At 41.2% G+C, this 23,877-nt stretch overlaps 1 protein-coding gene across 1 annotated transcript in view; it reads left to right on the forward strand.

Annotated features, from left to right (window-relative positions):
- DNAH5 (dynein axonemal heavy chain 5) overlaps positions 1 to 23,413 on the forward strand; it is a 252,750-nt gene extending 229,337 nt beyond the window's left edge. Inside the window, 9 exon segments of the mRNA XM_077749426.1 lie at positions 2,259 to 2,504; positions 5,277 to 5,496; positions 6,550 to 6,755; positions 7,409 to 7,612; positions 9,906 to 10,121; positions 11,974 to 12,186; positions 14,298 to 14,450; positions 14,868 to 15,099; positions 23,262 to 23,413. Of these exon segments, the coding sequence (XP_077605552.1) occupies positions 2,259 to 2,504; positions 5,277 to 5,496; positions 6,550 to 6,755; positions 7,409 to 7,612; positions 9,906 to 10,121; positions 11,974 to 12,186; positions 14,298 to 14,450; positions 14,868 to 15,099; positions 23,262 to 23,413 (1,842 nt within the window).
- Positions 23,414 to 23,877: the final 464 nt, after the last annotated feature.

Below are 23,877 nucleotides of genomic sequence, written 5' to 3' on the forward strand. Positions count from 1 at the left end.
TATTGTCTAATTCGTTTCCACATAACCCCCAGTGCTCATCCCCACTAGTGCCCTCCTCCATGCCCATCCCCCCTCCCCCCCACATCCATCAGTCCTCAGTTTTTGTCAGCATTCAAGAGTCTCTCATGGTTTGCCTCTCTCCCTTTCCCCCACCATTTCCGCCCTTCTTCTCCCCCTTGTTCCTCCGTCAAGTTCCTCCTAATCCTCCTATACGTGCAAACATATGATATTTGTCCTTCTCTGCCTGACTTATTTCGCTCAGCATAACACCCTCAAGGTCCATCCATGTTGCTACACATGGCCAGATTTCATTGTTTCTCATTGCCATGTAGTATTCCATGGTATAGATAAACCACATCTTCTTGATCCATTCGTCCGTTGATGGACACTTAGGCTCTTTCCATGTTTTAGCTATTGTGGAGAGTGCTGCTATGAACATTGGGGTACATGTGCTCCTATGCATCAGCATTTCTGTATCCCTTGGGTAAATTCCTAGCAGTGCTATTGCTGGGTCATAGGGGAGTTCTATTGTTAGTTTCCTGAGGAACCTCCACACTGTTTTCCAGATGGGCTGTACCGGTTTACATTCCCACCAACAGTGTAGGAGGGTGCCCGTTTCTCCACATCCTCGCCAGCATCTAGAGTTCTCTGATTTGCTCATTTTAGCCACTCTGACTGGCATGAGGTGGTATCAGATTGAGTCTGTTTTATGGGGACCAGATATTGGGACAAAAAATGATCTTTAGGGTTGTGTGAAGAGTAACCTGTGACCATGTGGCACTTTATTTCCATTCATGCCAACGAGGTGTTAGCTTTCTTCATACATAGGCAGGTGTGCAGAAGCCTGGGTGTCCCACAGCTGAATCTTATGGATGTCCTTCTCTCCCCGGTTGACTTGCTCTTTTCTGCTTCAAGGTCTCTGCATCTGTGCTCTTTGCACGGAATGCTCACCATTCTGACTCATGTAGCTGTCCTGTTTGTCTAGATAAATCCTACTCATCATCCAAGCATCATCGGATGATTCTCTTATTGTAGTTTCTACCTTCCCACTCTAACCTGCAAAGAAGGCAAGCACAAGTGGGAACATCATCCCAATTTTAAACCTCAGAGATGTAGAGTGTGGCAATAACATAGAGAATGGATAGAGCATAACTAGATAGTCAAAATGGAAGAAGAGCCTGTATTACTGACTGAATCAAACTTCGGATGTTTTTAAGTCAAAGACAACAGTTTAACCAGCACCACCCTTACCTTGGTCCAGGTCTATCTGAAGCCTCTCTGATTAAGGGAAACTCTACCTACAACTGATATGTGTTTCTCTAGGAATGAAAGTGGGGTCCTACCAAGGGCCACCTCACCAAGGCTCACCTTGCCCCGCACCTGGAAGGGTGACAGGTCATGTTGTACCCACTACTGGGCTCTGCTTAATATGTGAGAGCAATTCTTCTGGGGAATTATATTGGGCATAGAAACATAGGTTTTACTCTAATGGGGGTAGGAGAAGATAACAGAAGAGAGGGAAGTTTTTCCTCGAGGAAACCCAGTTTTTATCAGAGGGAGAATATAGACTAAAGATCATACTCACAATCGTATTTTATTGAACATGATTACTTTACCTTATTTGAAAAGGGACTGCATTGTTACTGAAAATATTTTTATATGGTTGATAAGTTGACACAGCCTGTGGTATTGCAAGCATGTATTTCAGGCAAACCAAAATTAACAGTAAAGGAGATAAGCCTAAAATGGAAAGGTATCAGGACAATGATTAGGAAAACAATTATGGATGAAATCTTTAAAACATTAATTCATTCAGGAAATATCTAATATGTTTCATTCAATAAGAAGTCATTCAGCAATTATCTATTGATAAGTATCCATTAAACCCCAGGCATTGTGCTACTTACTTGATTATTGGAATACATATGCATTTCTCTTAAAGCATCCTAAATAATAGTTTCCTAATATTTTTAATTTTTTATGTAACAAGAAGTAGCCAGTGTATTGGAACAGGTTCCAGATAAGGAGTCAGCCAACTAGGGTTCTGGTCTTTGAACTGTGTGATTGTGATTTGGCAAATAACACAGCCTCTCCAGCTACAGAGTGGAGATACAACAAGAAAAATGTCTATGTCCTACTTCCCTAGCAGAATTACTCTGGGCATCAAGATATCTACAAAAATGAATTTTGGAAGCCACAGTGCACCAGACACGTGAAGGAGATATAACTTTTGGTGACTCCTGTACTGTCTTTGGCAGGCCCGCAAGTACATCATGGACTCCATGGGAGAGAAGTATGCAGAAGGCATTATCCTGGATTTGGAAAAGACATGGGAGGAATCTGATCCGCGAACACCACTCATCTGTCTCCTGTCTATGGGCTCAGATCCCACAGATTCCATCATTGCCCTGGGGAAGAGATTAAAAATAGAAACCCGTTATGTATCCATGGGCCAGGGCCAGGAGGTCCATGCCCGCAGGCTCTTACAACAGACCATGGCGAATGTGAGGCCAAATATCTACTCTTTTGTTATGTTGTTGATATTGCAGGTTATAGAATAGCAGTGCAGAAAAGAACTTGTGAATCAGTAAGAATATAAATTTATGCACTGCATTGTTCACTAAAGTGGGAAAAGTGTTTGAAAATTTTCATGGAAAATTAGATGTAATTTAAGACTTTTTCTGCTGAACCTTGACTTATGGAAAACTTACCCAACCAGAACATCTTCTTTCCCAACCAGTTTGCATAATGCTAAGCACCATGCCAGATCACAAGCCCTCAGTGGGGTCTATAGCTGGCACTCTCCAGGGAATCCCTTTCCTGGGGACATAACTGGTGGTCCCAAACCCAAACAGTAGGCCAACCATAAAAACACCAGGTTCTAGGTCCTGGCTGCTCAGTCTAGAACCTTATTGCTTGCTGCATCCTGGTCCATTTTCTCTGGTCTAGCCATGAGCCTACTGGGTTCTGGAACCTCCATATTTACCTTGATCCTCTTCTAGCCCCAAATTGTGTCCCGCTCCAGCTTTGGCGAAGGTTTGGGATGGGTCATGGGTGCTCACATATGCTGTGCTGTGTCTGAGCACATGATCTGCACTTGGGAGGGCAGAGTGTGTATTTAGAGCTGAAAACAAGCATCTACTTAAGAATGCCAGGTCTGGCCCGACATGAGGGCTTGGTGGGCCTCCACCCTGGCCTTTCCCTCCTCTTGGCCTCCTCTCCTCTCTTCCCTCCCTTTTTTTCACTTTCTCTGTTCCTCCCTCTGCATATTACTATGCCTAGAACAAAAACACCAACGTTATTTAACTCTAACGTAAAATAAATGTTTAATAAATATAGTTTCAGACAGCTAAATTAGACTATAAATGGAATAATTCAGTTTATCCATATTTTATGTGTAGTAGTTTAGTTTGAAGTAGAAGGAAAAAATCTTTATTATTATTAGTATGCTTATAAGTTGTCAGAGGTAATAGTTTTTAAAAGTTTTGTAAGGAAGGTTTGAGGCAGAGGCCCTGGCTGGCTCAGTCAATAGCATGTGTGACTCTTGATCTTGGGGTTGTTAGATGTAGAGATTATTTAAAACATAAAATCTTTTTTTTAAAATTTTTAGCATTTATTTTTGAGAGACAGAGTGTAGCAGGGAAGAGGCAGAGAGAGAGGAAGACAGAGAATTGGAAGCAGGATCCAGGCTCTGAGCTGTCAGCACAGAGTCCTATGTGGGGCTTGAACCCACAAACCACAAGATCATGACCTGAGCTGATGTCAGACACTCAACTGACTGAGCCACCCAGGTGCCCCAAAACATAATAACATAAAATACATAAAATTTTGATAAAAAAAGAAAAAAGGAAGGTTTGAGGTGATATGACAGGCAACATGGATGATCTGCTCAGTAAGAAGAACACAAAGCATTTAATATGGAATGTGGCAATTCTCAAGAAACAGCCTCTGCTAACAGATTCCATGGGTTGAAACAGCAAAGTTCTCAGATTCCCCTGCATGCTGGCTGACAGCAGCCAGCTCAACCCTTTCTGTGGTTGTTACGTTTTATATTTAATTTTTAAAAAATTGTGAACAGTGCTAATTACATTTTTCAAGGGACCAACAATAGGTTCCTTATTCAGCAGCACTGTATAAGCCTCAAGAAAATATAAAGGGATATGTGAAATTTCAGAGCAATCAGTTTTATACTAAGGGTTTAGATTTGGTGCTTGGTCTGTTTCTTTGAAAGAGATATAACTCGGGCTGCACTAGTCAAATCTAAATGATCTGAAGTTACAGAGTCAAGAAAACAACTCAAGATTATGATCTCAATATTATAGATCATATTAGCAAACATATTCTATAGATTAAATATTGAATAAATTATTACTAACTGATCTAAATTACTGCCTCTGTTGGTTTAGACAAGGAATATTCTTAGGCTCATAAAATGTTTTATAGAAAAGCAGGGCTTTTGTGTTCTAAGGCTCCTGTCCTTAGAGTGATCAGATTCCCCAGAGAAGTTTCTTCCACTTTTTAGAGGGTATATGCCCTGCCTTCCAGGATTCTGGGAACTCCCATGGGAGAAGGGAGGTAATAGGTCTCAAAACTGAGTAGGTAAGCGTTCTTCCACCTGTCCTCGTTGAGGTTCCTAGACCCTTCCTTCATGTGCGGATGTCCTTCAGTCTGGACTCTGTTTGCCTCCTAAAGAAAATCAGCTTTCCCTTTTTCCTAGGGAGCCGGTCTTCTCCCCTGTTTCCAGACGAACATCTGAGCACATACTCTTGAGTGTTTGGAGTTATGTGGCATAAGTCAGATCCCGTCTCAGGTTTCCTTGCTTCCTTGAGGATTCAGCTTTCTTGAGTCTGCTTTAAATGTTACTGATATTGTCTTTAGCCTCACTGTCCTTGTCCTTAAGAGTGCGTGCCTTTAAAAACGTCCCTTTGTTGTTCTTCTCATGGAACGTGGGAGGAGGCTGAGCTAAATGGATGTTTTCATCCAACCATCTGTACGTGGCAGTGCTGTTACCTCATCTGAGGCCTCACTTTGGTTATTTTCACAACTCCTACCATATAGTATCACTGCAGTTGGCATGCTGGTGTATTGTGGGACAAGAAAAAATATACATATCTCAACTAAACATCACTGTATCCATAGATTTTGTCTGGATTAATTGAGTGGTTAGTGTGCTTCTCTGTGAAATGTTAATTACTCGATTTCTAAAGAATGTATGAAATTGAATCTCTGGATGAAACACGAAGTAGCCTAATTTCTGTTTATTCTCATGGACCTAGGGGGGATGGGCACTTCTGCAGAACTGCCATCTGGGGCTCGATTTCATGGAAGAGCTGATGGACACAGTTATAGAGACCGAGGTCATACACAGTGCCTTCCGCCTCTGGATGACCACAGAAGTTCACAAGCACTTTCCCATCACGCTCCTTCAGATGTCCATTAAATTTGCCAATGAGCCTCCACAGGGCCTGCGGGCGGGACTGAAAAGAACATATGGTGGTGAGTTGAGGAATACTTCCAAGGTTAGAGGAGTTTTTGTACTTCGGTTGTTTTCTTAAAGAAATTATAAAAACAGCTATGATAGAGTTACGGCAGATTGTACTGTTACTAAACATGACAGGGAGAGGATGGTACCCATTGTCATGCTCCTTGTGGAATATGCCCTTGTGGCGTGAGGACCTCAGAGCTTGCAATGATCCGTTTTATAGTTTTTCTGTTTCTCTACATTGCTCTGCTTTGGCCAGTGCTGTCCTCCAGCTAGACACCTGCCTTCTTATGTTAACATAATTTTGTCATTTATGGTCTTCGTGCTCCACACATAAAGTTGGCCAGTAGCCTCTTTCAAGAGGAGACGCTAAATTAAAGCTATGACCTGCCTCCACTACCTGAAGCCATCTGAACAGCTTACAGGTTTTTTTAGAGTTGCTCACAAGGCTCAAATTTCTGTCAACCTACAGGTAATGTGGGGATAAAATAGATGAAGAAGAATGAGGACAGCGAAACAAAATTCTAAATAAAAAATGTACAATTATATGCATATATCCATATAATAATTATAGTTATTATTTGGGGAATATACTCAGCGTGTGGTGGGCTTCTATATACACTGTTTTAATTAATAGTAAATTGTTAGTAGTGTATACAGAAGTCCATTGTAACCTAAGTACATGCTCCAAATAATAATAATAATAACAACAATAACATAATTATTAGTAGCAATTTTAGTAATAGTAGTAGTATTTATTTCACTGCCATCGTTCTTCTACCTCTAGTTTACCCCCACAGTATCTTATCAGATTGGCAGAAGCTTGGTCCATGTTAGCAAGGCCCCAGCCACCTCCCCCAAACTCTTTGCAGATATTTCAGAGAGAAATACCGCCTGGACACCCAAAGGTTAAGTTATAATTGTCATACGAATGTGATAAAAATAATTAAAGACAAGTGAAGTTTACTATCAGAGATGTACAAAAATGATTAATAATGTATAAATGTAATAAAAAATAAAGGTGTGTGAGCGATGAGACATTTTTTTCACCGCACTGACCATGACAGGCGTGAGCCAAGACCTGCTGGATGTGAGCACCGTGGCCCAGTGGAAGCCCATGCTGTATGCCGTGGCTTTCCTGCACTCCACAGTCCAGGAGAGAAGGAAGTTCGGTCCCCTGGGGTGGAACATCCCCTATGAATTTAATCAAGCCGACTTTAATGCCACTGTGCAGTTCATCCAAAACCACTTAGATGACATGGATGTCAAAAAGGTACTCTGTGCACGCCACCTTGTGCCACTGGCTGTCGTGGGTGTGGGTCCTCTGGTTTCCATGCCTGTCCAGCTTTGGGATGGATCCTGTAAGAGCGATAAGCTTGTGTGCTTGCAGACATATCTCTAAGTCATAGCAACTGGGTCACACTTGCCTCTTGATTTCAGATGAAAAAAAAATGAACCAATTTTGATTATTTTTATTTCTCAAAGCCAAGTTGCAATTATTTTTATTTCTCAGAGCCCAGTTGAAATTACATGTAAGGCAACTTGAAAAGGTCTACTGGGAGGGGGGAACAGGTGAGAAAACTTATTTTCTAAGATCCTAAAAAATGGAAATTCAAGCCTAGATTACTTTTGAAGCATGTGCCTTTTAGAGAGCTGCCTCAATATTCTCAAAAAGAATCTTATTTTTTTCCGTTGAAATTAAAGTATGAAAGCATATGCACCAATGGGGTCTATTTTAAATCACAGGCATGAGATCTGAGCCATCCCCGGGCTTGTCTATATAATTTTCTTCCTGCCCTTGTAACATTACTGATGAAGAATGAACAAATGGCATCGGTCACCACAAAAACAGAGATGTTACTCGGTGGGGGAAACCCGGATGAGACTGTGGTCAGTTGTACAAAGCTGTTGTGTGAATTTCCACAGGGCGTCTCCTGGGCCACCGTCTGCTACATGATAGGAGAGATCCAGTATGGGGGCAGAGTCACCGATGATTATGATAAGAGGTTGCTGAACACGTTTGCTAAGGTCTGGTTCAGCGAAAACATGTTTGGATCAGATTTCAGCTTTTACCAAGGATATAATATTCCCAGATGCAACACCGTGGACAGCTATCTTCAGTATATCCAGGTTTGTCAACTTCAGGATTTGATGCAGAGAGCAAATGTCCGCAGCCTTTTGACCATTTTGATTTACACTGCAAATACTGCTTTTGAAATAAATTTTAATGGCAATACAGACTTTCACTGTAGGTACTTTCTTCCTATGTTTATGTTCACCTCATGGTTAAAATGTTTATATTTGTTCTGAGTGTGTATTTTTTGGGAATGCACTTCTACCTTCTCAATTATTCCTCAGTGAGGAATATTTTGGGGGGATATGATGGACTGGGCAGACTTTGAACTGGGGAAACCACACAAATTCCCTGGAGCTCTCCACCTTGAGACTTCAGGCACCTGTGATGACAAGACAAAGGCCACCTCTGGACTCATCCTGAAACATCTGTCCCTTAGTCCTGGCCCAATGGAGGGCACATGAGTATATTCAGGAGCCCGCTTTGCATAAGCACATCCTGTCTCAACCTGGGCACCTCTGACATTCCCGGTGGGATTCTTTGCGGTGGAGACGTGTCCCGTGTGGAGTGGTGAGCAGCATTTCTGGCCTCCCCCCACTAGATGTCAGTAGCACCCCCACCCAGCTGCGACAGTCAAAAATGTCTCCAGGCATTGTGCCCTGGGGGTGGAATCACTCCAGGCTGAGGAGTACTGCTCTAAGAAGGAATAAGGTGGATTGTGACTGGAAATTTAGGGGAAAGGATCTGATTTGTGTATAGAGGTAACTACATTTTGGGTGTCTCTCTGCCTTGAACTCTTGGGTTCAATATCTAGAAATCTCTTTTGCATCTCTCCATGATTTATCTCCAAGTGGACAAACTAAACCACGATAGCCCCAAAAGGCTAAATTTATCAGTACACAGAGGTTCTGTGATATACGTATGTATGAGTTTCTCATATATTATCACCTCTACACTTTTACTAATTCACATCAGCAAATATATTTGTCTTAACTGTACTATATATGTCTTTAAATCATCAGTACTGAATAGGAAAGTGCCTATGAATGTATACATTTAGATATGTCTTTACATATACCTCATTTCCCAGTGAACTTGAGGCTATTCATAAGAAGACATTATGTAAAAGGGAATAAAATAAGGGAGGAGATTGTAGGAATAATATGAATAAGATAGTAATAAAGTTTAGGATATAATTCACACGTAGAAATAAATATCAAATTGTTGGTACATTTTCTTTCTTTCAAATAGCTGAGTTCCTTGCCTGCTTTTTTCTGCCTCTGATTGTCTCTTGCTGTCTCTTTATTTTTTAATGTTTATTCGTTTTTGAGAGAAAGGGGGGGAGTGGGAGAGGGGCAGAGACAGAGGGAGACACAGAATCCAAAGCAGGCTCCAGGCTCTGAGCTGTCAGCACAGAGCCCAAACTGGGGCCTGAACCCATGAACCATGAGATCATGACCTGAGCTAACATCAGACGCTTAGCCAACTGAACCATTCAGAAGCCCCCCCCGCCAGCATTTTTTTAAAAATGTTTACTTATGTCTCTGCTTTTCTCTTGGACTTGGTTGCTCTTGATATTCCTCTCTGTTCCTAGTCCCCATCTTTTTCCCTGGGAGAGTACAGTTCCCACTTGCAGCCTCTTTGGGTCATAATTGCTAAAACTGTCATTTTCTGGCATCTTAAAAAACATAGTAACCGTTTGTTTAGTCATACCACATTTATTGAAATGATTGGTTTGAATTAAGTCAGACCTTCAGAAAACAACATACTAATCTGTAGCTCCCTTTCTGTATTTCACATGTTCTGAAATAAGACAGTATCTCTTCAATTAAATTTGACCGAGGTACAGACATTAAAGACAACTTTTATTATGTCTCTGAAGACAACTTTTGATTCTTTTTAAAAAAATTTTTAATGTTTTATTTATTTCTGAGAGAGAGACAGCGTGAGCAGGGGAGGGTCAGAAAGAGAAGGAGACACAGAATCCGAAACAGGCTCGAGGCTCTGAGCCAGCTGTCAGCACAGAGCCTGACGCAGGGCTTGAACCCATGAACTGCGGGATCATGACCTGAGCTGAAGTCAGATGCGCAACCAACTGAGCCACCCAGGCACCCCAACAACTTTTGATTCTTTTCTGGAGAAATTATTGAGATTGTAGCCTGACACAAATACGAGATCATGCAAACACTTATCTTTTGGAGGGATTATTTTATGTTCTTTCTTTATTTTAAAAATTGAATAGAGTTAACACACAGTGTTAGATTACTTATCTTAATAAAAACATTTGTTTCTGAAGACGGTATAGATTCACTGGTGCTTATGTCAGCCATCTGGGGTTTTTGTTGTCAGAGCCTGCCTACCTGTGACAGCCCCGAGGTGTTTGGGCTGCACCCCAATGCCGACATCACCTACCAGAGCAAGCAGGCCAAGGACGTGCTGGACACCATCCTCAGCATCCAACCCAAAGACAGCTCTGGTGGAGGGGATGAGACCCGGGAGGCTGTGGTGGCCCGGCTCGCCGACGATATGCTGGACAAGTTACCCCCAGACTATGGCCCATTTGAAGTGAGTTGATGACATCCTGACAAGCTGTCAGCTGTGGATGCCTCTGTCAGGTTGGGGGAGTGAGGCATAAGGAAGGAGGGCCAAAAATGATTTTTCTGAAATTAAAGAAAAAATATTCAAAAACATACTTCCTAAAGAACCAGCAAAAGAAGTTTTTAAACCTATAAATGTAATCATTTCAAAATATAAATGATAAAAGAAACCTGACAAGACTGTTCATGTTCATAACTAGGTTATAAGTGTATATTGGTGGGTTGGAACTGCTTTTCTGGAACTTTCTCTTGAGGTACTTCACCTTGTCATTTGTTCAAATGAAAGTAATGTATTTTTAGAGTAAACCATCTGATTATTTATTTATTTATTTGAGAGAGAGAGTAAGAGAGAGAGAGAGCAGGAGTGGGGGAGAGGGGTGGAGGGAGAGGGGAAGAGAGAGAGAATCTCAAGCAGGCTCCATGCTCACCACATAGGGCTCAGTCCCAAAACCCTGGGATCTTGACCTGAGCTGAAATCAAGTGTCAAATAGCTCAACCAACTGAGCCACTCAGGCGCCCCAAGCACCTGATCATTAAAAAGAAAATGTTGTGTAATGTAATGCACACCTTAAAATTCTGGCCATCTTAATTTCAGGCAGCCTATATTTAGATCATTAACACTTTGCAGCTACATGAGTTTTGAAAATTAATTTGTCTTTTGAATATGTAAGTAACTTCTAAGCAAAATTTATGATTAGGAAAGTAATTTTTTAGGCAGTTTAGCAAATGTTAGTGAAAAGATTTACCCCAAAGACATTTTTAAATCTTGGATAAAAGCACAGGTAACTCACTTACTTTCCCTATAGTCGTAATAGATGACCCAGATTAAACATGTGACACTTTTGTCACAGGAATCATGTTCCTTTATATATCGACCTTTCCTACCTGGCTTTGCAACAGAAGCCTGCAGCATTTTGTTTCTTTACCATCCTGTCATTTTCCACAAAGCAGGCCATTTTGGTTGCTCGTACTGTAGACTGAACTCAAGGACTTATTGCCAAGGGAATAATTTCCCCTGGAGAAAACTGATCACTTGCTTGGGGAAAATCAATACTCTTATCAGCTTTCATAAGCACCTCTCATCATAGTATCAAGAAAGAGGTCATTCATATCTACTAGTGGTTGAAATATTTATGAAGCAATAAATATATCTAAAAATATCTTAATAGTTACATAAATAACTGTGGTAAGTAGTGGGGCTTAGGAGCGTCCGCTCCCTTTGGCTGACTTTGTCAATGCTGCCTTAGGATAAAGCAGCACGACCCAGCAGGGTGGCTGACCGATCCATGGAATACTCTCAATAAATACTTGTAAGATGGAAATGGACGGCTGGGTGGGTGGGTTGGAGGATGAATGGATGGTGCTTTGATGGAAAACACTGAACGCTTTTAAAACAGAAGCTTAGTCTTTTGAAGCAGCCAGCAGGATGGCTGTGCAGAATAGTTGTACATGTCTGCCCGTGTGTGTGTGTGTGTGTGTGTGTGTGTATGTGTTTGGAAGTCTTAGACAGGCAGGTAAGTGAATGTTCCCCGGTAAGTGCAGCTGCTATTTGGAAGGCTGCATGGTTGTGGTCCTGTGTTTCTATTCTACTGTGAATGAATGGTCGCCCGTTCTCTCCCACATGGGATGAAAAATTGGCCAGACATCTAACAGATGTTTCCTCTTATATTTCCTCTTTGTTTTCTGGCAGAGAGAAAAATAAAAGCTTACCATTGATGGAATTGTAAGATTTGGGGTCTTTTCAGCAGCCCCAGGGTGCCAGTTACGTACACATTAGTAGATGTCACATGTTTCAAACACACTCAATGTCTCCGTGGCAGGTGAAAGAGAGGCTGCTAAAGATGGGGCCGTTCCAGCCCATGAACATTTTCCTCAGGCAGGAGATAGACAGAATGCAGAGGCTACTGACTCTGGTCCGCAGCACCCTGATGGAGTTAAAACTTGCTATCGATGGCACCATCATCATGAGCGAAAATCTACGAGATGCACTGAATTGCATGTTTGATGCCAGGATTCCTGCTCAGTGGAAGAAAGTATGTTTAAGTCCACTCTTCTTCTACCTAATCACTTGATTGTTGTAAATAGTTGTAACTGGCCGGTGGCAAGCTTTCAAGCATAATTTACTTAAAAGGGTTCTTTTGTTTAGGGACTAATCCCCTTATAGGCCTATATTTTTGGTAGGTAGGGAAGTAGACTATTTATCATCACCCACATATCAGGCACTCTACTAGGCCATTTGCATGCATTATTTCATTTAAATTATGCATTTTATTGCCCTTGTTTTGCAGGTGAAGAACTTGAAATTGGGAGATGCTAAGTCTTTCCCCAGATCACACACCTAAGAAGCCTAGGGATCAGAATTTAAACCCAAGCTCCCTTGGACTTCAAAGCCCATGATGTTAGATTTACAGAAAGAAGTGTTCCTACACACACACACACACACACACACACACACACACACCCCAATGAGAAACATTTTTCCTTGCTTTGTCTGGAGATATGGGAGCGAGCCTATTTCCAAGCAACAAGATAATGATTTGACAGTATGCTTACTGATCACGTGCTGGTGCTTGTGATAAATAACAAGGTGTACTTTTGCTAAATACTTGTCTACTTGAAAAAGTGAAAGGAGTACCTGAGTGTCTTTGTCGATCAGCTCATGCATTGTAGGGGGTTGCGAAGACCTGGGGGTGTGCCAGGAGGACTTGGGGAGGCATGAGGCAGGGGCCAGGTGTCGGGGAATGTACAGCAGCATCTAGAGATGGGATTGGGTCATTCAGTGACTGGACTCTTGGCCTTTTGGAGGCTTCTCAGGTAAATGGGAAGGTGAGGTGTGACAGGGTTAGGACTGAAAGCCTCTCTCAGAAGAGACTCACTGGGCACTGAGACTCTGATATCTCTCCCAGGGCTTTAGAAACGTAGGATCAGCTTTGACCAGACTCCATCCTATCTTCACCTCTAATGACTTTATTCCCAAGGCCAGAGAGTTTTCTGTCTGGAATGACTTTCCTCGTTGGCCTTCCTGGTTCTCTTCCTGGGAGAACTTTCCTGGTCACTGACCATGGGCAGGTTCAGTCCCCACCAAACCAGCTCTCCCTGCTTGGTCAGCACCAAGAAGGCCCTGGCACAGGGATCCTTGCCGTAAGGCACCTTCGCATAGACGGTTCCCTGTGCCCTCACATCAAATGTTGTATAAACATGTCTCTTTTAGTTAACACAACTAAAAAGACAGGATAGACTGCATTAGCCTAATTTTAAAATTATGGTCTTTTTATTCAGGTTTTTATTCTATTCAAGTTATTATCATTCTTTGGAACCTTATTATCTCTTGAAAAATAGGCAAATTAGGTCTTAAGAATTTGAAATTCAAGCGGTGTATATCTACCCAGGCTCATCACTACATTTATTCATACATAAAGCATTCCAATTAAGGAAAAATCATATAAAACACGATTTGGAGATACCTACTAATGCAGCTGCTAATAACACTAAGGACGTATCCATGCCCACGTGTGAGTTCAGGCAACATGTTACAGGCAATGAATGCAATTGATTTGTTGGTGGTAAGGGACCTGTGTTTCCGTTTCTTCTCCTTCATCAGAGAAAATAAAAGTTTATTCTAAGGACAAGAACTTCAGAGAATAACAGTGTGTGCCTCATTAAAAATGAGAAGCAGAGAAAGATATGATTTATCATCCACAGAATATATTTTAAAGAGACCATGAGCACATTTATGTAAATAGAAATCATGTTTTACGGTGTATCTATTAAAAATGTAACCTGAGGAAAAAATAGCTGAAACCTATTTAATGTGATTCAATTAATTGTTTGAATTACTTTATAGCAGAATTGACAGTGAATATTTGTACGTGGAAGGTGATTCTGTTGACACCAGACATCTTGCACAGCATACTGAGCGCTGAATTGATTTGGTATTCATGCGATGATTAGATGATTCTATCGTATCTTAATACCAGTAGGGAGGAAGAATAATTTGAAAACTTAAATGTCAAAACCCAAGGGGCATTCCTGTCATTTTAGGGACTTCTGAATTCTAAAAGTGAAATTGATATTTCATAATTTTTTTCTGTGAACATTGCTAGTTACACAGCAGAATTTCATTGTTTCAATGTATGCATTTCAGGCGTCATGGGTTTCAAGTACATTGGGTTTCTGGTTTACTGAGCTTATAGAAAGAAACTGCCAGTTTACTTCGTGGGTGTTCAATGGCCGACCCCACTGCTTCTGGATGACAGGCTTTTTTAACCCCCAAGGATTTTTAACTGCAATGCGCCAGGTAAGAGCTCTGATTTGCACCTGTTGTTTTCTTATGATGTTCTTCTACAAGGTTTTCTTCTGCCAGTATAGTTTTAAAGACTATAATGAGACAGAGAATGGCTGTCTCTCTTTGGCCCCAGCAATGACATTGTCCTGAAAGTAAACACAGCAACTTTTTCTCAGGCTGCTAGTTTGAATTTCAAAGTATTTATTTGGCATTTTTATATTTGATATGATTTGATATTTCTTTTTAAAGTGTAAGTGCTTAAATTAAGACATGGGTATTGTTTATGAGAGAATCTTTTTAACTTTTTAAGTGCAATTTTTCTTCCTTTGAATTAGGGTAATTTGGGCTTCCACTTTCATTGCTGTTATGCTCTTTATGTTAAGAGCACCCTTAACCTTCACCCTTTGCTCTTGTTCTTGTCCTGAGCAGGAAATCACTCGGGCCAACAAAGGCTGGGCCTTAGACAATATGGTGCTTTGCAACGAGGTCACCAAGTGGATGAAGGACGACATTTCTGCCCCTCCCACAGAGGGTGTCTACGTCTATGGCTTATACCTTGAAGGTGCAGGCTGGGACAAGAGGAACATGAAACTCATCGAATCCAAACCAAAAGTGCTCTTTGAATTGATGCCCGTCATAAGGATTTATGCAGAAAACAACAGTAAGTTGTCTTGGGCGTTCAGGGAAGGTGGGCATTATCAGATTGGATAATGTGATAAACACAAGACCTCATTATTCTTGCTATCACGTGAGGATTTTACTATTTTATCAACTTCACATTTGCACCCATGTTTACTGACTGCTAGGCACTCTTTTGAGTGTTATTGGGAGGCAAAGTTTCTAGATAGTTCTTCCCTATCTACTAAAGCAGGTAAAATATATACAGATACTCATGAAACATTAGCTGTTGAGATAAGGAGCAAGTGTTTGCAGGAGTTACCAGATGGTAGGAAAGGAAGGTGGGTGGGATGGGTAGAGTGGGAAGAAGGGGTCAGAGGCAGGGTCTCAGGAACAGGGGCTGGACAGGACACAGAAGGGCGGAGAGGATGCGGTGAGGCAAGTGGTAGAAGGAAGGCTTTCTCGGCAGGACCACTCAGGGCTCACTGGAGGTGCTGGCTCCACCAGCTTGGAGAGTTAAGCCAGGCTCGAAAAGCCAGATTGAATTCAGGGACGTTTGGCTTCACCCAGTAGCTAGTGGTAAAATGCTGGATTCATATTTGAGCCTGTGAACATAGCACGTCTATGAAGCACACATGATTTTTCACTTTGAAAAGTTCTGCCTGACAGATCTAAAAATATCTAAACTGGTTTCCACCATTGGCCTGATGTGTTCTGGAGGCTTCTGATACATTTCACTCAGCTAATATCTCCTCAGCAATAGCTACCTTTCTACCTTTCAATTTTTTAAAATAAAAATTGCATATATTTAAGGTGTAGAACATGATGTCCTGATACAGATATACCTGTATGTGGTGAAATGATCACTATAAGCCATACGCTTTGGAGGTGGCCATGATAGTGGATCCCAAGGAAATACTAAAACACAGGAGATTCTTCTTTAAACAAGTAAGGAGTAGACAATTTCTCTTGGAAACAGCTTCTAGTATCCCCATCCCTTAGATAAATATCAAATTTGGAAACGTGGGTCAAGGAAAGAGAGTTCATAACTATGAATATTTCTCTTTTAAGCAAATATTTGCTGAGTGTCTAATATATGCCAGCCACAATCTTAGGTGCAAAGGACACAAAGATAATGATGAACCGGATCGTGCCCATAAGGGCTTCCCTCTAGTGAGGGAGACTTACAAGTAAATCAGTAATTAAAATAGAACTTGACACATGTTGGACATACACTCAGGATGCTCGGGAAGTCTGTGAGATTAGTAGAGATTGCTTCTGAGAAGTGCTTTGAGGTTAAGAACGGGTGTAAGAGGAGTTGGCGATAGACTTTTCTTGGCAGAGGCAACTAGCCTTAGCTCACTCAATCATTCAGTGAGTATTTAGCTGGTATTGGCCACCTGCCATTCTCTATTCAGTTGTTGGGGATGCGACAGTGAAAGAAGACCAGGCAGAATCCCTGTTCTTAAGGAGCCCAGTGTCAAGGAGGGAAGGGCAGCCCAAAAAGAGGCAAATACAGTTGATCCAAGGATTTTGTACTTAGGAATTCACCTCTCCTCAGAAATTCGTCTGTAATGCTTGTGGCTTGGTTATTTGCAGGGGTTCACAAAACAGCAAAAAATGTGAGTCTCCCGACCGGCATGTTCCCACCTGAGGTTGAATAGGTGACACCCTGCCTTCCCACTCCACTCATGCTGTAAACAGGTGTCCTAAAATAAGGTTATGTATTGATGGGTTGATGAAAATGTCACAGGAAACTGCCCTGTCTATATTTCCCCTTGGAGCAGTGGCTCAGCAGTTGCTAATTCAGTGTTCACAGAGATTCTACAGACATAAGTCCCATGATAATGACTGTTGACTATACATGAACATACTGGCTTTAGACAGCTCTTTTTTATGAAGAAAACACACACATGCTATGCCAGGGAGCAGATGGTTTAAGGGCTTGGGGAGAGGCTCGCTGAGGAGGAAACACTGAGCTGAGATTCGGGTGACAGAGGGCACCTCTGCTAATATCCAGGGGCAAAGGTAAGGGTGCAAATGCATGAGGTAGCAATGGATAGGCTGTGTGGGAGGAACAGAAAGATGGTGCATGAAGGCAGAGGAGCCTGTGAAGAAAGCTGGGCGTCAAGAAAGAAACAGGAAGGTACTCTGCACGGTCTTTGACTCATGGCATTGCTCTACATACCCCGAGTGAATCCGACAGAATAAACGTGTCTGTTTGAGCCCGGGCAAGCACGCTGCCTGCGGCTTCATGTTTATTGGGTGGTGTGAAGACCTGAGGCCGTGGTTATTTTAGAGAAATAATAATTAAGTGTTCTTTTAACCAAAATTAATATTTTAGAAATCTTGCTTTATCATATCACTGGATCCAGTCAACCTGTTGCAAAAACATTTCCCTTAGAAAGTAAAAGAAAAATCTTCCTCACATTCAGTTAGGTGTTACTTTTGTATATCTTGTGACTAAGCGGTAAAAATCCATTGGAACATGACTTTGAACATCTCAGCATGATATTAATAAAATAATAATTTTATAATACAGGCACTTCTTTATTATTTAAGAACACATTTTTATAGAAGAATTGTACTCACCCTGCTGGGAATTAGTCAGCGGTGAGGCTCATTAGCAGCAGGTTAGGAGAGGAAATAAAAAGCAAAGAAAAAAGTGACTAATTTCAAAGCACTGAAAAAAAAAAACAAAGAAAAACTTTTCTTCTTTTTTCTTTTTCTTTTTCTTTTTTTGGTTTCAATAAGAGTTGATGCAGACTTGTTTTGCCTAATAGCTTTGTTGCTGGAGAAGTGTTTTTTAGCAATGAAAAGCTAAAATTCCACTGCTCTTTTCATACTATAAATCTAATTTTCATTTAATTTTGATAACTGAATAAGGCTCCAATTGAGATAAGGAGGTGTAGCATCATGAAAGACCAAAGGACACTCCAAAAATACAGTGATTTAAAGTTAAAATTCTTGGGGCATCTGGGTGGCTCAGTCAGTTAAACATCTGACTTTGGCTGAGGTCACGATCTCACGATTCATGGGTTCGAGCCCCGTGTTGGGCTCTGTGCTGACAGCTCAGAGCCTGGAGCCTGTTTCAGATTCTGTGTCTCCCTCTCTCTCTGACCCTTCCCTGCTCATGCTATCTCTCTCTCTCTCAAAAATAAATAAAACATTAAAAAAAAAAAGTTAAAATTCATATAATAAATTGTTTCCCTGTTAACATGAAGGGCAATTTTTCGTTTAAATAATTCATCACTGAATTTTCCATACAAGACTGGTTTGTCTTAAAAAGAAGTCTAGGTATTTATTTTGACTTTAGAAGTTGAGTAACGTGTCCCCAAATGCTTATTTTATTCATATTTCTTATTAGGACATCATGAGAGAGTCACCCAAACAGTATGAAATTCACCAGAAGGGCAAAGCTTCCCATATCAGCTTAAGCTCCTCTGCCCTCAAAGGAAGTTGAAAAGAGGCAGCTATGGGAAAGAAATGTCTCCTTACAGATGACTATATAGATAGGGTGATGCTTCTACATGAACTTCAGTGCTGTAGCCAAGATGATGGGAAAATGGTGATTAAAACATTGGGGGGAACAAAGCAAGACTCATATGAACCTTTGGCCAGTAGGGTGAGAAGGATCTCAGGGTCCCCACAGATAATAAGGAAAAAAGTGAAAAGTGTTTCTAAGAATATCTTTTGACCCCTCCTGATCCAACACTGTGCAGATATGGGGCTGGGGGTGGGAATAGCCCCATGGGGTGACCAGAAGGCGGAGACCTTCTGACTTTTGAGCCCCTTGGCATTTAATCCAATTTCAATGTGTAAACTTGGGACTCAGTAAACATCATGAGGAACATGAGTCTGGGAAATTTGTTTCAGTGAAAAGATGCGTGTGTGTATATGTGTGCATGCATGTGTGTGTACGTGTGTGTGTGTGGAAAGAGAAAGAGGAGAAATCTAACACATCTTGGGTGTCTACTGCATTCTAGGCATTATACTTTGCCCGTCATTTGCATATATTAACTTACTTAATCTTTACAACTACTCTGTAAGGTATATCGTGCCTAATTTGCAGATGGGGAAATGAAGGTGAAGAGATGTATGTAATTTGCCTACGATTCCCAGCTGCCAAACCTGGTATCAGAATCATGTTTGTCTGTTGTGGGATGAATGCAAACCTCTAACAATTCCTGTGACTATGCATTTAGGGAGTCTCTGTGTTGTTGGGGATGAAGCTTCAAAATGAAGGCTAAATTAAAGGGCACCTGGGTGGCTCAGTCGGTTAAGTGTCCCGTTCTGACTCTTGATTTTGGCTCAGATCATAATCTCATGGTTTGTGAGATTGAGTCCCATGTCCATGCTGTCAGCATGGAGCCTGCTTGGGATTCTCTCTCCCTGTCTCTGCCCTTCCCTGCTTGTTCTCTCTCTCTTTCTCTCTCTCTCTCTCTCAAAATAAACATTAAATGAGGACAGCTTCTTTGCATTTTGAAGCCATGAGTTTATTTTTCTCAAGTACGTGATGAAGTAAACAGAGAAAAAACCAGTGCCTGTTTGGGTGAGAGCTCTCACTCCCTACGGCCTCCCTCCCTGCATGCTGCACACTAAAGGTGGTCACCTCCCCGGCCGGATGGAGTGGCACATGTTCTCATATAAAGGACAGCCTGGATATATGGATTGCACTTCTGGTTTTATCACCCTATTTATTAATCGCGTGGCTTTGGAGGAATCTCAAATAAGCCATATTTTGAAGTCACTCATCTGGTGATCTCCAGCTCATTTTCACATCTTCCTGCAAAGACATAGAAGTAGGCACACACACATTAAATCCCAACTGTTGCTGAGATTCAGAGCATAGACTCTGGAGCCATTCTGGCCAGGTTTGATTCTTAGCCTATCACCTACAGCCTTGTAACCTTGAACGGACAGCTCACCTCATTCTGTTCCAGTTTTCTCGTCTGCAAAATGGATTTAATAACGGTACCCATCCCATAAGTTTGTTAAGAGCATTAAATGAACAATGTCTAGCACCTAGTTATCGTACAATAAATAATTTTGTTATGATTACTATTATTAATACATTAGCTCACATGTTTGTTGAGGGATGAAAAGAAATACATTAAGAGTGCACTATTTAATCACTTAAATGTTACACGCGAAGAGGAGTTGAATAAAGGAATGACTTAAAGGTGATCTAGAGAATCGCTGTGTGACTTGGTTGTTTGGATATTGGAAGAAACATATGATATAATGACACACTAGCATTTGGATGAAAAATGTAGGCTAGAGAGGGAAGTGACATAGTTGGAAAATAAAACTCCCTCAAGGTGTCTTATTAAAAGCTTTTGGATCCTAAAGCATAGAGCTCACCAATTTAGACAGCCTCTTTTCTCCACTCCTCCTTCGGGAACCCTGAGGCTTTAAACATGTTTAGCTGATTTGTTCTGCCTCCCTAGAATGTGTATTTTTGTCTTCAAAGTTATTTGTCTAACCAGGGCTAATGGTTTTGAATCACCTGTTTACATGGTTACTCAGTGTCTGTCAGGACTTTGACTATGAAATTTTATTTTCAGTGGTTTCTAATCCTGCTGCAGAAGTTTGCTTCATGCTGTGACTTGGCATGGGCACCAGCAGTTCTGAAGCAATCAAAACTAAATAAAATTGGGTAAATACATCAGAGAATTGTTTTTCACCTGCTCATTGAAAAGGATGCTATTTCCCTCCCAATTCTTCTTTTCTTTTGGGATTAAAATCCAAGCAGTCAAATACTCCCCAAGGTATAAGTATTATAATTATCATTTGGTTCAAATGTGAGACTCCAATGGGTGACTTTAAGATTTATGATGTTACCATGAAACGATGCTCAGCATCCCTCCTCATCAGGGAAATACAAATCAAAACCACACTGAGATACCACCTCACACCAGTCAGAGTGGCTAAAATGAGCNTATGATGTTAGTCAAATTTGTATCAAGAAGAACGATATTTAACATTTATTACATATTTACGGATCCCAGGATTAAAGGAATTAAGTCTATCCATCAGTATTATTAGTATTAACTACACTCTGTGAGTTCACTGCCATTCACTTATTTCATCAGAAGTTTTCACATATTTGCCTAATAATTATTACTAATGATATTCCCATGATACTTTAAGAAATAACACATATACCTAAAAGCTAGATGTTACAGAATTAGGTGTTACATTAATTTACATTGTTTCTAATGATTAACATCATTAGATTAAGCTAACACATAGTTTTAAATTACTATAAAATATCTATGAGTTTGTTTGAGAACAGGGATCCTTGACCTTGGCATTATTGACATTTTTTGTCCAGATATCCTTTGTCGGGAGGGGTGGTCCTGTGCATTATAGGGTGCTGCCAGCATCTCTGGTCTCTACCCACTAGAGGCCACTATCAACTGTAATAACCAGGAATGTCTCTGGATGTTCACAAATGGCCCCCAAGAGTAAAACAATCTTTGGTTAAGAAATGCTGCTTTAGAATGTTTACTTTATATTGAAACTTATGTATAATACTATCATATTCAAGTGTTTAACTTCTTCCAATAAAATTAATTATAATGGAGGTATAAAAACACATGGCATAGGGGTGCCCAGGTGGCTCAGTCAGTTAAGTTCCCAACTTTGGCTCAGGTCATGACCTTGGGGTTTGTGAGTTCGAGCCCCATATCGGGCTCTGTGCTGACAGCGCCGAGCCTGGAGCCTGCTTCAGATCCTGTGTCTCCCCCTCTCTCTGTCCCTCCCCCACTCATGCTCTGTCTCTCTTTCTCTCTCAAAAATGAATAAACATTAAAAAAACTTAAAAAAAAAGAACACATGGCATAGCAGGTTGACTATTTTATTGGGTCAAAAAATGAGATCTTAATTTCAAGTAGTGGCTGGCTTTTGTAATTTCTTAGAAAAAAATTAATGAGCAAGTTAGTTTTGGGCATTAAATTCAGTAACTTCAATATATTGACATTGCATGTAGAGAGTTACTTTTGCCATGTTTCAGTGCCCATGTGTGTCACACAAATTCACCAAAGCAAAGTTATCCTCTTCGTTAAATGTGTTTTCGTCTCAATGCTTCCTTGGAGGTCATTTATAATACTGGCCTTCCAGAGGAGTACAACGATGGGTGCAGACACAGTGTTTGTGCTGAAACAATTTGTAATCTGGAAGAGAAGAGGAAATGATGTACTGCTTCCCGAGATGGATGTTGTGAGATGTGCAGATAAACTACGCGAGCAGTGTAATTTAACAAGGAGCTGATGCAACTTGAATTTCAAGGCTACTCAGTGCAGAGGCTTCTTCCAAAGCCTAATTTAGTATTTGGAAGTTACTCTTTCTTAAAGCCCTGAGCACATCCCCCCCCACCCCCCCCAACTCCATTGTATATAAGTATAAGGACTCACAAGACCGGGATCTGTCCCTGATCATGGGATTTCCAAGACTGGAGAGAGAGAGTGAGCCTTTGCTTAGGGATGAATGCATTAGAAAGGATGTTTGGAAGGTTGACTTTCATTGCATATGTAGTTTTGGAAACTCCATGTACTCATCTACTCCAAAAGGACAGATTGCATCTCCGGAAGTGGAACTGTGTCATGGCTCTCTGCCTCTCAGCCACTTCTGTTCTCTGCACTCATGGATAGCCCACAGCCCATGATAAGAGTGGGCAACTTCCCCTGTCCTGTGATTTCAAGTGTAGTTTAGACTATGACACAGGGAGTTGAGGGCAGGGTTTTGAAATAATAATCATAATGTTGTGAAACAGTAGTGAGCACTGGTGCTGGACATTTGATTAGAAGTGACAGGTGCCTTGTGCCAAAGGGAAGCCATGAAGGAAAAACGGAGAGAGTGTGCACGCACAAGACGTTGTGGGGAGGTGAAGGAGAAAGGGTGTATGGACAGGTGGGAAGGAAGCAGCCAGAGGTTCATGGCCATAGCATGTGGGCAGGGTTACTGTCAAGAACATGGGACAAGGCACCAGCAGCATAAATCCAAAGACGTCTGGGTGTTTTATCACACCCACTGGAAACCTGCAATGCTTCATCTGTAAGGATTGACCGACCTCAGAATTTCTCTCATTCTACCAAACCTTTGGAATGATCTGTAGAATGCACAAATTTGGCTCTGTGCTGTTTGGTCTGCTTAAAATAAAAATTCACCAAGTTTTTTTTTTTTTTATGATTTTTTTTGTAGCCTTAAGAGATCCTCGGTTTTATTCCTGTCCTATTTACAAGAAGCCAGTCCGAACGGACTTGAACTACATCGCTGCCGTGGACCTCAGGACGGCCCAGGTCCCTGAACACTGGGTGCTCCGGGGGGTTGCCCTACTCTGTGATGTCAAGTAACATGGGGTGTGTCCCCCACCAATACTTCAGACAATGCAGGATCTGAATTATCCTAACTTTTACTTTTCTGTGAATGCTGGACAATTTGTAAATCAGGTTGACCATGTAGTTCATGAGCTGGTTAGCTTTTCCCTACTCCTTTGTTGGATGCTTAAGTACATGTAACCTTCTTCATCCTTAATAACCAATCACTGTGTTTGCTGAAGAGTTATTTGGTGATTGAAAAGCAAAATTTACAACTTCCTAATGATGTGCGGCCCTCAAATCCACAGTAATACATTCAGCTCTAAGGACTCAGTAAATTAAGCTGACATTTCCTTGAAATGAAGGGATTATCCTTCTGCTAATGTGGTTCTGGTGACAGCCCCGTTCTATAAGGTAATACGGCAGGTTTATGCTGATTTTGCTTCCATGGCCTTTTGCATTTAGGTCAGGTTAAGAGATTTGTTTTCATGGCTAAAACA

Source organism: Crocuta crocuta, unplaced genomic scaffold, assembly GCF_008692635.1.
Source record: "Crocuta crocuta isolate KB4526 unplaced genomic scaffold, BGI_CrCroc_1.0 scaffold89, whole genome shotgun sequence".
In the NCBI taxonomy this organism is placed as follows: domain Eukaryota; kingdom Metazoa; phylum Chordata; class Mammalia; order Carnivora; family Hyaenidae; genus Crocuta; species Crocuta crocuta.